We start from the raw sequence: 14,599 nt of genomic DNA, 5'->3' as shown, positions 1-14,599 counted from the left end.
TGCGAGGCAGGCCACCGAACCGCTGAGCTAAATCCCTGGCCCAGGAACAATTTATTAATGGCCTTGCATTGAGCCAAAAAAGATTTAGAAAACTTGCTTCTTCATACTAAGCTAGAACCATATTGCCTCTAATGGTAATTATATTTAAGAACACCTGTTAATAATTTTTTTTTCTCAGCATCAGGCCAGGAAGGAAAACAGCAATATTAGAGAATTGCTACCTGGGATCACATTCGCTTAAATCACTGTTCATTTTTCAGTCTTTGATAATGGATTCCAGTTTAATCAGTTTCTCATGATCTCTTTTATTTTGCTTGTAATTTCCCTCTGGGTATTCAGTGTACTCTCTTGTGATGTTTATGTATGATCTTTTTTACAGCAGCAACCCAGCTCATCGATACTACCTTGCAACTGATCCAGTCACTGGAGATTTGTACGTTTCCGACACTAACACCCGCAGAATTTATCGCCCAAAGTCACTTACAGGAGCAAAAGACTTGACTAAAAATGCTGAAGTGGTTGCAGGGACAGGGGAGCAGTGCCTTCCATTTGATGAAGCCAGATGTGGGGATGGAGGGAAGGCTGTGGAAGCAACGCTCATGAGTCCCAAAGGTACTGGCAGTTATCCGTTTGGGGGATTCTTTTTATTAAAAAAAAAAATGGAAAATGCAGTTAGTGCCTGATTGTGTTTAATGCTGAGTCTGACATTTTACCTTCAGCTGTGTTCTGGAGAGCTGTTTCACATCTAATGTTTTAAAAAGCCATTTACGGTGAAACTGCTAGAGTCTTAAGTTGATTTTACAGGTTCTTAGAATTATTTGTATCATCACACTATTTTTTCAGCATTTCAAAGAGCGAAGCAGCTACTCTATATTATTCAGGTCACATCCTGTTAAACTTCAAGAAAGTGTCCAAATTCTTTCATTGTCCTGGAATTTCTTTGTCATGAATGAGTCCCAGTCTTCTTTAAAACCATCACTAAGCAACCCTATTAGCTCCTACCCACTTCAGAGCTGTTAAACTTTTGTTTCTATGCCATGGGAAAAAATGCTTGCTGTCAGGAATTTTCAGAGGTAATGGAGGCTAAAATTCTATGTGATACAAGCTTTTAAAACAGTCAGGATTGGCTCATTCCTCCTATATTATGCTACTCATTATAATATTTTTTGGTTTAGAGGCCTTATTTTTAGTATATGCACTGCCAAAGTGAGCACTAGAGGCCTCATTTTTCTCATTATAGATAGTTACCATTATGTGAACAAGGACTGAGAAAAGTACTTGGTGTACTGAATTATTCATAACAGCAAATTTCATTGTAACAAGGTCAACAAATCACTAACATCGGCTTAGATCTATTTTTGTTAGAATATTGTTACTGTAAGTTGATTAACAGAATGTGAATCTCTATATTGTTACTGTAAGTTGATTAACAGAATGTGAATCTCTATAATTTAAAAACATTATAATTTGACACTTGAAATACAGAGGTGTACTGCATATGTAATTAGAAATGCCTTTGTTGACTTTTTTCTAATGCTTTTGCAATTAGCAGTCTTCCATGCAATTAGCATGTCACCTATGTTATCACTGAGGTCCAATATTGATTTTCGTGATGGGCACAAGAGTTTAATCAAAAGTAATTGTTTTTGGAAAAATTAGTAACACTTACTTCTCTTGGATAAAGGAATGGCAATTGATAAGAATGGACTGATCTACTTTGTTGATGGAACCATGATTAGAAAAGTTGATCAAAATGGAATCATATCAACTCTGCTCGGCTCCAATGACCTGACGTCAGCCAGACCTTTAACTTGTGACACTAGCATGCACATCAGCCAGGTAGCTAACATATAAGCCAAATTATTTTCTTCTGAATGACTTGATATGCTATGTCAGTAGACTATGATGCCACTATATTAACTGCATATATCTTTTGTGACAGTGGTTATGATAAAGCTGTTCCATCTGAATGTAACTGGGAAGCTCATAAAAAGTTACTTTCTTTAATCCTGTATTTGATGAATTCAGTGAAATACAGAGCAATTATCACTAAGAGATGTTGAGCATTTGTAATAAAATACCAGCAAATTAGCAACATGCAGATATTTCAAAAAGAACAAAACAGCTGAACTCTCTAATCTTTTGATTGCATGGGCTCCTTGAGCAGTAGAGAAAACTCACTATGATTAGTCCCCAAGGACTTATATTTAGAATTAGGAACTTTACCATTAGCCTGATTGAAAACACAATGGAATACTAATATATTCATAACCTAGAAAGCCCTGGCATTTGGAGGTTATTACTGCCATAAGGAACATATGTGTTCATATCTCAGCGATATCTGTTCACTCACTACATAGAAGTTCATTTGCTGTTTGGCTATAACAAGCAAATCTTTCAGCATGCTGCATTTTTAAATATAAAATGGCATTTCCTAACATTTATCTCCCCTCAGAATTTTTAAGGTTTATTTTACAGTGGCTATTGAAAACCAATTTTAAAACAGTTTATCAAATTAAGGCTAATTTCCCTGCATGGTCTCATTTACTCTTCTGGCAAATTAACTGCACTGTAGCAACTGACTAACCAGACCATTTCTTTCTTTATTAAGGTACGTCTGGAATGGCCCACTGACCTAGCCATTAACCCAATGGATAACTCCATTTATGTTCTGGATAATAATGTAGTTTTACAGATCACTGAGAATCGTCAAGTCCGCATTGCTGCTGGACGGCCCATGCACTGTCAGGTGCCCGGAGTGGAATATCCCGTGGGGAAGCACGCAGTTCAGACGACACTGGAATCAGCCACTGCCATCGCTGTGTCTTATAGCGGGGTCTTGTACATCACTGAAACTGATGAAAAGAAAATTAACAGAATAAGGCAGGTCACAACAGATGGGGAAATCTCCTTGGTGGCTGGGATACCTTCAGAGTGTGACTGCAAAAATGATGCCAACTGTGACTGTTACCAGAGTGGAGATGGCTATGCCAAAGATGCCAAACTTAATGCTCCATCCTCCCTAGCTGCTTCTCCAGATGGGACACTGTATATCGCAGATCTAGGAAATATTCGGATCCGAGCTGTGTCAAAGAACAAGCCTTTACTTAACTCTATGAACTTTTATGAAGTGGCCTCTCCAGCTGATCAAGAACTCTATATATTTGACATCAATGGTACTCACCAGTATACTGTAAGTTTAGTCACTGGTGATTACCTGTACAATTTCAGCTACAGCAATGATAATGATATCACTGCTGTGACAGATAGCAATGGCAATACTCTCAGAATTAGACGAGATCCAAATCGGATGCCCGTTCGGGTAGTGTCTCCAGACAATCAAGTGATATGGCTCACAATAGGAACAAATGGATGTTTGAAAAGTATGACTGCTCAAGGACTAGAATTAGTTTTGTTTACTTACCATGGCAATAGTGGACTCTTAGCCACTAAAAGTGATGAAACTGGATGGACAACATTTTTTGAGTAAGTACATGTAAATTCTACTCTGATTATAAAATACTGTGATATATTAATGTAATTTTAAGGGCCAGAGGGAGCCATATTCTTTATGGCCTAGAGCTCCTATAATTTTGGGATCCCTCTTTCACAAAAAGAAGACAAAATTAGATACAAGGCCTTGAAGGGACCCTTACAAGTGAAGACTGAGTATCATTTAGCCTCATAGCAAATTTACCTTTGCCTTGGACAGACTTGGTGTATTAGCATTTTGCTTTAGGCAAAGTTAGTATATTAGCAGCTAAACTTTCAAGAAACAACTGTAGCTTTGGTTTTAGGCATAAATCCTTTGCTTTCGTATTTGCCCACTTGATAAAGCTCATGGTGTTAGGTGCTTTCAGTGAACAAAAACTTTCAAAACATTTACACTGAACCTTGCTGATTACATTACATACATTATTCTTATCAAATAGAAGGGCTTGACCTAGGTGTGATGGTGCACACCTATAATCCTAGCACTCAGGAGGCTGTGGCAGGAGGATTGTGAGTTTGAGACCAACCTGGACCACATAGTGAGTTCAAAACCAACCTGGACTGTACAGTGAGACACTGCCTCATAAATACAAAAAAGAAGGGCTTTAAAACTGAAAAAAAAAAAGAAGGGCTTAAAATTTTTATAATGAGTTATTGGAAAAGCACTTTAAAAAACCTTACAGCTAAATGCAAACCAGAAGTGTCAGTTGCCGTCTGAAAGCATATGAAAATGTATGAGGCTTATTCATCTAGAGTATTTTGCCAAACATGTGGTGTAGTAGCCAAGGCCATATACTATCAGAAGTCACATTTTTTAGGTCAATAAGAATGAAAATTAGCCCTTATATGTTTTATGACATGTGTACTTTGTAGTGAGTATGTGTGAAAAATCATTTTCAATTGCTTGTTCATGTGACTAACATAAGCACACAAGCCATGAAGGCAAATTAGATGTACCAAGATGGCACATTGACAAATGCAAAAAAATCCTTAGAATGAATATTGAGCTCCTTAGTGTGATTTTTACAATGATATTCTAAAGCAAAAGTATTTTTCTCTACGAGCATACCTCTAAAATTGTAATAAACGTCAGTAGAAAAAGTAATTCAATATACAAATATTTTCTGTACAACTTCTGTGGAATGGATCTTATACATAAAGCTTAGTTCTCCTGCAGCTCAAATTGCTTTTCTTTTTTGACAGATTCTCTTTTAATAAAATGAATGTTACCCAGCAGCATGATTTTGTCAGAGGAACAAACCTTTTCAATTGAATTACATTAAAATTCTGTTCTTAACATTTCTTTTGCTCATTTTACGATCGCAATAGGAAAGGAATAAATTGGAAGTTAATGGAAAGCACTTCCTTTGCACAGCTTTCAAAGTGATAGCAGACTGTTGCCAAAGAGGCAAAAATGAGCATGGAAAAAGTGCTACCATCACATGAGACTGGGCAGGAGAGCTGCTCTGATTATAAGATCATCAGGAAATGATGGCAGCATGGGTAGGGTTTCACTTTAGTTGAAAGCAGGGAAGAAATATAGAGAAGTAAATTTTTAGTACAGACTAAGACTCAAGCCCTGCTCTGTGGGCCATTTTTTAATGTATCTTTATTTGTTCCAGGAATTGAACTGTATAGAAATTCATCATGTGACTTAATACTGACACATGAACTTCTTGCAGCAGACATGACGATTTCCTTAGGACCTATAAATGTAATCAATTCTTGAAAATTAGAGAACTTTATTGGTGGGATTGATGTGAGATAGCTTAAGCAAATCTAGATTTTTTTTTTCTTTTAAATGATAGTACACAAAGACGATTCTCTATAAGAGAATACCATCAGAATTTCTAGTCGGGTATCAGCAGGTGGCTAAAGTAGAGATTGGGTTGGAAAGCTAATCTTGTGAATATAGTGGAAATAATGAAGTTTTAAATTAATCTAAATACAGTGCAATCATTTTCATAAGTACAATCTTGTTATATATCATATTTGAAGTATATCTAGTAATGGCATAGCCAGTTAAAGCACAACAAAATTATATCAAAATGCATTTACACCTTATCAAGTGTAATCTCACTATTTTATTCATATATAAATATGTATAAGTATGTAAGGTGTGTATATATACACAGATACACATATTTTAACAATATAGTAATTTAACAAACCAGTGTTTCAACAATAACTTTTCTAATAAAAGTAACAGAAATACTACTTTTCAAAAGCAGTGTTTTTAATTTTCCTCCAGATATGTGTATTAAAAACATAATTTAAAAATGTCTAAGAAACATGTATCTTCTGTAAAAGTGCATGAAAGTAGAGAAGTTCTAAGGAATTCAGAATCATCATGTCAGAATGACAAGTGATCCTTTTTTTTAAATCCCATACTCTTACAACATGCTATGAAATAGCAAGGGCACACTTCTAAGGATCACAACTTTAAAATACACCCCAAAATAAGAGCACAAATAGAGAAAAGAGTATGCTTATTAGGCGGGCCCTCTAGAAGCACACTTTATTATTTCATCATCAAAGAGCAACATATTTTGTCTGTGGATGTCTGAGATTGCAGAAGGGCAAATTCAACCCCTGCCATACCTTAATAACAGGCTTTTTTTTTTCTTACATATTGAATTTTTATTAGAAGTAGTATAATAGGCTGAAAAGAAGACTTTTACTTATTTTTGAAAGAAATCAATTTCTGATGTTAAGAAAAATATTGCAGAGTCATATACTTCAAAAAAAGGTTGGGGAATGACAGTTCCTGCTTATCATGTCTTATTATAGGCAGAGAGGCTAACAAAGGCAACAGGACCTCGGACTCCTTGTCAGGCTTTCTCTGTTTTAGTAGTTATTGCTGAGCTGGAAGACTCTGAGAGTATTGGTACATCTCTGTAATATTTACCTTCCTATTTTTATAGTACCGCATGTCTAATTTAGACTTATGAGGCCTCTTAGTAAGTTCATAAAGGAGGTATTTGACAAGTTTGACAATGGCTGGAATTTTACCGCAACCATAAGGAGACTGAAAAAAAAAAAAAAAAGAAAGAAAACATTTCCAGTTTTAAAAAACTCCAGTTTTTAATTCTGACCATTATTACACCAGTTCCTTGAGTTGATACATGCTCTGTAATCATCTTTCTGCATAAATATCTTGCACAGAGAAATTAAACTTTTTAGTCTAGATTCACCTTTGTATGTGGGCAGCTAAACTAGTACCTGAAGAGGTTTAAGAGTAAAGCTTTTATAGGACAGAAACAAATGAAAGGAGATCTGGAATCAGTGAATTAACCTGCTGATAAAAATAGGGTTGCCACCGTTCCTACCAAAGAAATTTTAAAAGAAAATGAACTCAGATTACATACCTTACAATTGCTTTAATTTTTTTTATTATTTTTTGTTAGTGGAAACTAGTGTATAATTAGCGTTTTGCAGTACTGGTGTGAGTACAAAATCAAATGTGAAAGGATTTTATAAAACAAAAACTATTTTATTGACTTTGTGGCTCCCACTACTCCTGGAATGTTGCGGTGTGCATAAAACTCTCAGAAGCTATTTCTTGAAAGACTGAATGTAAACCAAAGGTTAGACAGATGAATATTTATTTATAGAGAAGGTTCTGATAAAATCTATACCTTAGTCTCTCCAAGGCTGCACTGAAAGAATACTATATACATAAATGTTCTCGTGCTTTCTCAGATAGTTCTGAGATGTACCAACTGTTGATGCAGAAATATTAACACTACCCATATTTGTTCATTTTTAAAATTTAATTAACCAATATTATGTTTTCTCACTTTTACTTACAAAATAGCTTCACTTAAATCTTGTTACTCAGATAACTTTTAAAATATTTCATACTGGTAATGCTTTATTCTAAAATGTTAGTCCTGAGTAAAAACAGAAAACATTTTCAGTAAAATGCAGTTAAAACTATTTGATTGTTATACTTATTATCAGAGAGATTCTGGGAAAAGAAAACCTGACTTCCAATTTGAGATTCTTATCAGTCACCAATAAAATAAGCAGATGATTCTTTAGGTGAAATACAGAAGTTTTTAAGCACAAGATTCTTTGTTTCAAAAAGTAGGCTTGGCATCAATTTCTTTTACTTGCAGTTGTCGTGTCACTATCATGATTCATTACAGAAGTGGTTGAAATTTTTGCACTTGCTACTGGAAGGTGTAACAGGAAGGATACAGTAGGTATCAGATGTTTTATAATTCAACTTTGAAAGCACTGAGTTAGACTAATATGTCTCCTGAACTGAATAATTATTACTAATTGTCTCTGACCTCACCTTCCATTGACTTGCTGGACAAAAAAGATCAGCCAGCTCAGGGGGTCACCTTGTGTGGTGACACTGGTAAGCCTAGTTACACGTGTTCGTCTTAAGGGACTGTTCATGCTGCTCTGTGTATCACTTAAAAACAATTGCTAGACAGTCTGATTTCCTCAGCTAAAGTAATCCCAAAGATACCAAAAAGATCTCTTATTATTTAGAAAAGTTGATACCTAAAAGGAAACCACAGTTTTTACACCTGAATGCACACAAAGGCTAATCCAGTGCATTGAATGGGACAATAGAATAAATTATTTACTGGTAAATGGCATTTCACAGTACTCTGCCTGCCTATCCACATAAAATACAAACGAGGCACATCTAGAGGTTTTTCTGTCTGGTTAAAGAAGACAACATGAAAATAAGCTGTGAATTCTGGCTGATATGTACATGTACACCAGCAGGTTAGTGGCAGGTTTTTTTTTGTCTTGGGACTTTGAATCTTCGGAGCTCTGAATTTGTGGAGCTGACTCTGATCTTTTGTGAGCTATATTCAGATTCACAGAGCAAACAAATGAGTTTCAGCTTTTACTCATTTATGTAGGGATAGATGGGTCTCTGGTTTCTCATTTGTGTGCTTTATTGTCCCTCATTCACTTTGCAATTTCAGAATGAGCTTCTGAATCATTTCTTTATAATGAACTTAACTCTGCCCATGGCAAATGCTCAACTCCCACCAGTATCCATTCTGATGCCCTGGAATAAATGGGAGCATGGGAAAAGGGACCTCAGAAGTAAGACAGGCAGTGTGAATAGTACTTGTACTACCCTGAGGACACTTAAATTCACATCAGTGTGCAGGAAGCACAGGTAAGGTAGGAAAACTCACTGATAATTATTTCAGATTACAAAAGATGTGTCCATTCTTGTTGAAACTGAATCCTGCTTAAAAGTCCGACAGCTGTGCTATGCTGTGTCCTTATGCAACTCTGAAGTAGCTTCTGATGCGAGAAAAGCTCCAAAGGTACCTTCCATGGAACAAACAGGATAATCTCTCCTTTGAGAGGCATCTGACATCCAACTCTAAAAACTCAAAACACTATGGATCATTGCGATTTCTTCCAAAATGCTGCATTAGAAACTAAACCCCTCATTTTGTAAAGTTAAGGCTAAAACTGGTGCTCAAGCCTCCTGTATTTTTTTTTCAGCTTTAATTGAGTTTATTGGTACATTTTAGGGATACAGTACAGTTACATTCATTGTTGGGATCTTGTACCTCTACATGACACATCTTGATTCTCATTTTTTCCCTTTACCTCTGCCCTCCCTTCACCCCCTCCTCCCCTCCCCATCTACAAACACTTTATTTTCATCTTTTCATTCTATCACATTTTTTTCTTTTCCCTCCTTTATTTTTTTTGTCTTTTTTCTTTCTCTATGAAAGAAAACATTTAGGAAATTAGGGATGATCGCTTCTCGGCCTTTTGGCTAAGATCAAGTATAGGAAATTAGGGATGACCTGTACAAGATTTTATCAGATCACTTATAATCATAGGAAAATTCTAAGGTTGATTTGCCTTAAATTTTTAAGAAGGATGTTTGTTCCCAGGGATATCAGTAAAAAGTGTGTAGGCAATTGAATAAAGTAGCTGCTGTGTATTTCAAACCGTAACCTATTAAGACAATACATTTATTGAGTTAATTTATTGCAATTCCTTCCTGCAATCTAGTTTTTAAACACAGTAAGATCTGTCCAGGTTTCAAGGGAAATGGGAAAAATATGTATTACTTGGATTACTTAAAAAAATATGTAAAAACTGAGAAGTCAGATTCTGTCTGTTTTGCCTTGGAATGTATCAAGAGTTGCAAGGCTGTATTAACTCTTTCAGCATGTTTCAGTTCTAGATGTGCTAAACTGCTCCCTAATGGTGCAGTACATGCAGCTTCCAAGTGTCGAATTCCTTCTTTAATTACATAACTATCTCAATTAGGTAGATGCTCTGTTAGCCTCCTGTGTGCGTCAAGAGCTCACCTCACAAGGTGATTCTGAAGTGGTTTACCCTAAAACTAACTTACATACATTTGCCACACAAAGCGATTTAGAAACGAAGCAAGAGATTTACACACTGACAACCAGCACACGAGAAGTTTTTATTGTTTATAAAAGTCTAAAAGTACGTAATATCTCTGGCTCATTCCTAGGACAGCAAAACAAACGTCACCCCAGCATCCTGTTCCCTAATTCCTCAGCCTCCTCTAGGGCTATCCCACCCAGAGTAAGCCCCTGCCTATATTCCCACTTCGTGGAGTGGTTTCTCAGAGTCTGGAGGCAAATTAACACCGCGTTCCTCTTCCTCTGCATCTCTGCCCAGTTGGGGAAAGAAATCTAGGAAGGAAATAAGGTGACTGGGGAAACCGTTCACAGGCTTTGACTCCATCAGCTTCCTCTCTCAGCGTTCCTCCCTTTCACCACCACGAGAGTCTCCTCATCCCAGCCACCACACACTTCACACCAGTTCTCCAGCCAGCGGCATATGGCACACACCTGTAATCTCAGGGTTCTAGGAAGCTGAGGCGGGCAAATCCTAAGTTTCGAGCCTAGCCCGGGCAGGTTAGCAACTTAGCAAGACCCAATTTCAGAATTTCAGAAATAAAATTTTTAAAAGGCTGAGGATGTAGCTCAGCGCACAGGCTCTGTGTTCAATCCCTAGCAGTGCGTTAAAAAAAAAAATTCCCTAAACTTGGTGAATCTGTGGTTCTGAAACTAAAAGCCTCAAACATCTGAGAAATAGTGATATGAAGAAATACCACTTTATGGCTCTGAAACCTCGTTTATCTCCCTTTTAAATGTATTTTAAGGGATAAGCCTGATATCTAGGACTTTCCCATCTCTGGATCTTTTAATTTTTAAAAAGTGTATACAAAAACAACTGAAAAATCTACCTTATTTAAATCCATCAATTTAAGCATTTAATGAATGTAAGTCAAGCACCAGCTAGAAGAAAAACCTCATTCTATTTAATACTCCATAAAAGAAATGAAGGAACTAGGTTCTAATAAAGGCAAGCATAAACCTGGCCTGGCGTTGGAAGGAGAAGATGTTTTTAAATGAGATCAGTCATCATAATTCAAGATTCAAAAATGTTATAAAGGAAAGGAGCAAAATGGCTCAGTACACAGCTATTCCTAGAGAAGCTAAGAAATATTTAGGATGACTAATCCTTAAACCTTAAAATCTAAGGGAAGGGCAGAATGTTTTTTGTGCAGTGATTATTTATAATTTAGAACTAGTGAGAAAGGTTATACCCAGGAGTTTCTCTTCACTTACATATGTGTTAGTGCATATTCAATTAGAGATTAATTCATTTATACCTTATTAATTAAAGAGTTCTATTTTTAACATAATTTTTAAGGCATACCTCGTTCCCCTTACCACAGAAATAGTCCCACAGGCATGGTTAGTCCCATATGGGACTGGTCTATGCAACACCAGTACCCTGGGAAACAGTTTTTCCAAAAGCAAGTACGCCACCTAAAGGACAATGAAAGGCTTTTAAAGCAGTGCATGGCGAAGGGAAACTGACTGACAAAATATTACATTATTTCAAACTTCCTAGGCTTCCTTAAGGTGGAAATTTTAACTGTGTGCTTTGTTCATCAAGCATTCCCTACTTACCCACTAATTTCCTGGCATTCACTTTTTCACTTATGCACTTAGTCCTTCAGTATACATGCATATGCTCCAGGTGGTACCTTAGTTGCTGAAGGGTGCAGAGCTAAAAGACACATTCCCTTGTTTCAAGGACCTGAGTCCACACGGATAAGTAAATGGTTGTAAGAAAGATAAAACTGAGAGAGTCACTCAACATATTGTGTGGGTACAGAGGAGCCTTATTCATAGCAGACTGGGATTTAGGGACAGGAATGTGCTAAGAAATACTACCCAAAGGAAGTTATTTTTAAACTTAGTCTTTGAAAGTGTGAATAAACGTTAGCAAGAAGCAGTTGTGGGTTCCAGGCCAGAGGAAAGCCTTTACTCAGCAATGGGTAATGAGATTTGAAAGAAAAGTTCCACCTAGAATGATAAGAGCATGGAATGTGCATAAGGATAAAGAAGATGAGACTAGAGGAGGAGATGGAAGAGGATCAGTCCGCTCAAGTAGAGCTTACATTTGTCCTGTGGAGTTGGACTGTCTGATGGAACCTCCATCCGGAGTAAACAGGACTCAGCTCTGGGAGTTTAACAGGGAAGCAATATGGTCAATCTGATGACTGTACAAGGATGGATTTAAGGTAAAAAAGTAGAAGTGGGGGTAGGAGCCATAGAATCTAGGTAAAAAAACAGGACTGAATCGGGGCCAGACACCGAGGTAACAGAAAAGAAGGTAGATTGGTCATCAGGAGATGAATATCTCATGTTGACTAATTTCAAAGCCTGAGGGAAAAAGTGGATCTCTGATGAATCCCTGAGTTCCCAACTTAAATGAATAGGAAAATACTGGGAATAAGCATATTTGTAGACAACAGGTTAGACATTATGAATTTCAGGTTTAGAAAGTATGAATTTGAGGTTCCCATAGTATAGTAATACATGTGGTTGAAAAAATGTCTGGATAGAATTTGGGAGAAGCCAGTTTTAGAAAAGGGAAAGTGAAAGCTGTTTGGAGAACTAAAGTTAAGAATATGAATGAGACCACACTCACTGAGAGAAGAGGTGTAGAATTAGCAGTGGGAGGAAAATGTGAATCATGAATATATAGACTGGAATTGCCTACGGCTTAATAAGGAAGGCAGGGACTGTATTAACATTTCTGAATCCACTCTGCTACTGGATTTTGTATCCTTCAATTTTTTAAATCTTTAAATCTGCCTCCCCTATTTTCTCTTTTAAAGTCTGTAAATAGACAGCTATAATTGCAATATCCTCTCATCTTAGGCCCCAAATCTATGCACCCCTTTTTTTTTCCTTCCTGTTCTTTGCTGTTCACCTTAGTTTTCTAATTCATTCACTTTTCCTTGGTTCCATGATGTTTTCTTTCTGTCCTGAATCTGTTTTCTTTTTCCTAAAAAGTTGAAAAGGCTGATTGGGAAAGGTTCCCAAGTAAACTAAGATCCTATGCTCCAGTCCTGATTTCGTCACTCTACACAAGTGTGACGGTGGCAAGCCATCGTGCCTCTCTGGACTTCTGTGCTCTCCACTATAAAACAAAGGGCTTTTTCATAATTAAAAATTCTTCTTATTCTAGAAAAAATTCTGCGAGTCTGCCATTTCTCCCTACCTTCTCTCAGGCCCCTGTCAAAGCTTAATGATGACTCACCTAGAATTCTTTGAACCCCTAAGATAACTACTTCTGAAATGCTCTGACATGGATGCTTTTGGCCCAAGGCCTGTGAGTTTAAGGCTAAGTGTCATCACTCTGTTGGCCCTCTTTGATGTAGTAATGACTGTGAAAGGAAAGAGACACTGGATCACTTTTCTGGAATTTGATCCTTCAAAAGAAATAACATTTCTGGGACAGCCTATCATTGTGTTCAGTGTTCAAAAGGGCTGGACTTGAGATTAGAGAAGAAAGTCTGCGCTTGTCTATGCTCCTTGGAACTCATGTTGTCTGGGGTGTTTGGAGGAAAAGAGGGAATCGCAACTTGACTGCAGACTGCTGCCTTTTCTGGTTTCATGGAGCAAAGCACAGGTCAGAATCTGCCCCATCAGGGAGACCTAATGAAGTGCAGCAGTGGCAAAGAAATTTAAATTGGTGTTAGCCACCCTCTTCCATTTAATTTTCAATTCTTTCTCATCAAAATCCTCCTGGCACTTGAGATAAAAATCATGTAAAATAACACTTTCTTCTGACTTTCTTATATATTTATCGGTAGCTGTGAGCTAAGTATCAAGTGAGCCCATGATCTTGGAGTCAGTTGATTGCTGTACTTACCTCAGTGATCAAATTCCATTTTCTATCCATAACTCAACTTTCTTAATGCCAACCTTGCTATTGAATTCAAATAAATTATGATTTGTCTATGAGAAAATTATTAAAGAATATTGAAGTATACAGTCTTTTCCTATCGTGTTACAAATCACAATACTGCTCTTAGGATCCCCAATCAGTCCACCATTAAAGCATGTTGCTCTGTTTTTGCTGCTCATACAAATCTTTCATCAAGGAATGAATTACAGAAAATGTTTAGTTCTGATAGGCTTAGTAAATTTTTTCTACTTTACCACGATGACAGATAAGAGGTTACTACAAATTAGCAGTGTGGAAAAAGAATTGCCATAGCAGATGGCAACATTGAGGGGTTGTTTTTTTTCTGTTAACTTATGAAAGAAAGTTTGAACCTAAGGAACTCTTAAATGGAAGGAAAGATTCTCTCTGTGTATGAGGAAGGTAGTGAAAAGGGAAGTAAATCTTTCCTGGCAGAGCTTGCTGGGAGTCAAGTTTAAAAGCAAACCCATGTCCGGCACTTAGTAGCTCTGAGAGCAGGGCAGCGATGGAATAGCACTAGGAAGAAGAGAAAGAGCCAGTCATGGCTACACGTGAGCATTTATTCCATGTGGACACCTCAGAATGTTCCCAAACCAAACTCTGCTGCTGTCTTGCCAACAGGCTTAGTTGTGACTGTTGAAAGCAGTCAGGTGGTTAAGATACCAGTAGCTGGCTCTCCTTCCCTCTTCTATAGGTGAAGAAACTGAAGTTCGGAGGAGAATATTGCCAGTGTTACATGAGTAAATATTCTCATCTCTGAGACAGACCAGGTCAGTGTCAGGCAGCTTCACAGAACAACAACCAGCAAAAGTACAAAAACCGTATCATTCCTCCC

At 37.1% G+C, this 14,599-nt stretch overlaps 1 protein-coding gene across 1 annotated transcript in view; it reads left to right on the top strand.

Annotated features, from left to right (window-relative positions):
* Tenm3 (teneurin transmembrane protein 3) overlaps positions 1-14,599 on the top strand; it is a 615,432-nt gene that overhangs the window by 571,277 nt on the left and 29,556 nt on the right. The window contains exons 22-24 of the mRNA XM_033765428.1: positions 380-612; positions 1,685-1,839; positions 2,612-3,486. Of these exons, the coding sequence (XP_033621319.1) occupies positions 380-612; positions 1,685-1,839; positions 2,612-3,486 (1,263 nt within the window). The remainder of the gene's footprint in view (positions 1-379; positions 613-1,684; positions 1,840-2,611; positions 3,487-14,599) is intronic.

This window comes from Fukomys damarensis, unplaced genomic scaffold, assembly GCF_012274545.1.
Source record: "Fukomys damarensis isolate Sample0158 unplaced genomic scaffold, DMR_v1.0_HiC HiC_scaffold_18, whole genome shotgun sequence".
NCBI classification, from domain to species: Eukaryota; Metazoa; Chordata; class Mammalia; order Rodentia; family Bathyergidae; genus Fukomys; species Fukomys damarensis.
Note: the sequence above shows the minus strand (reverse complement) of the source record. Positions and strands in the feature narration are given on the sequence as shown.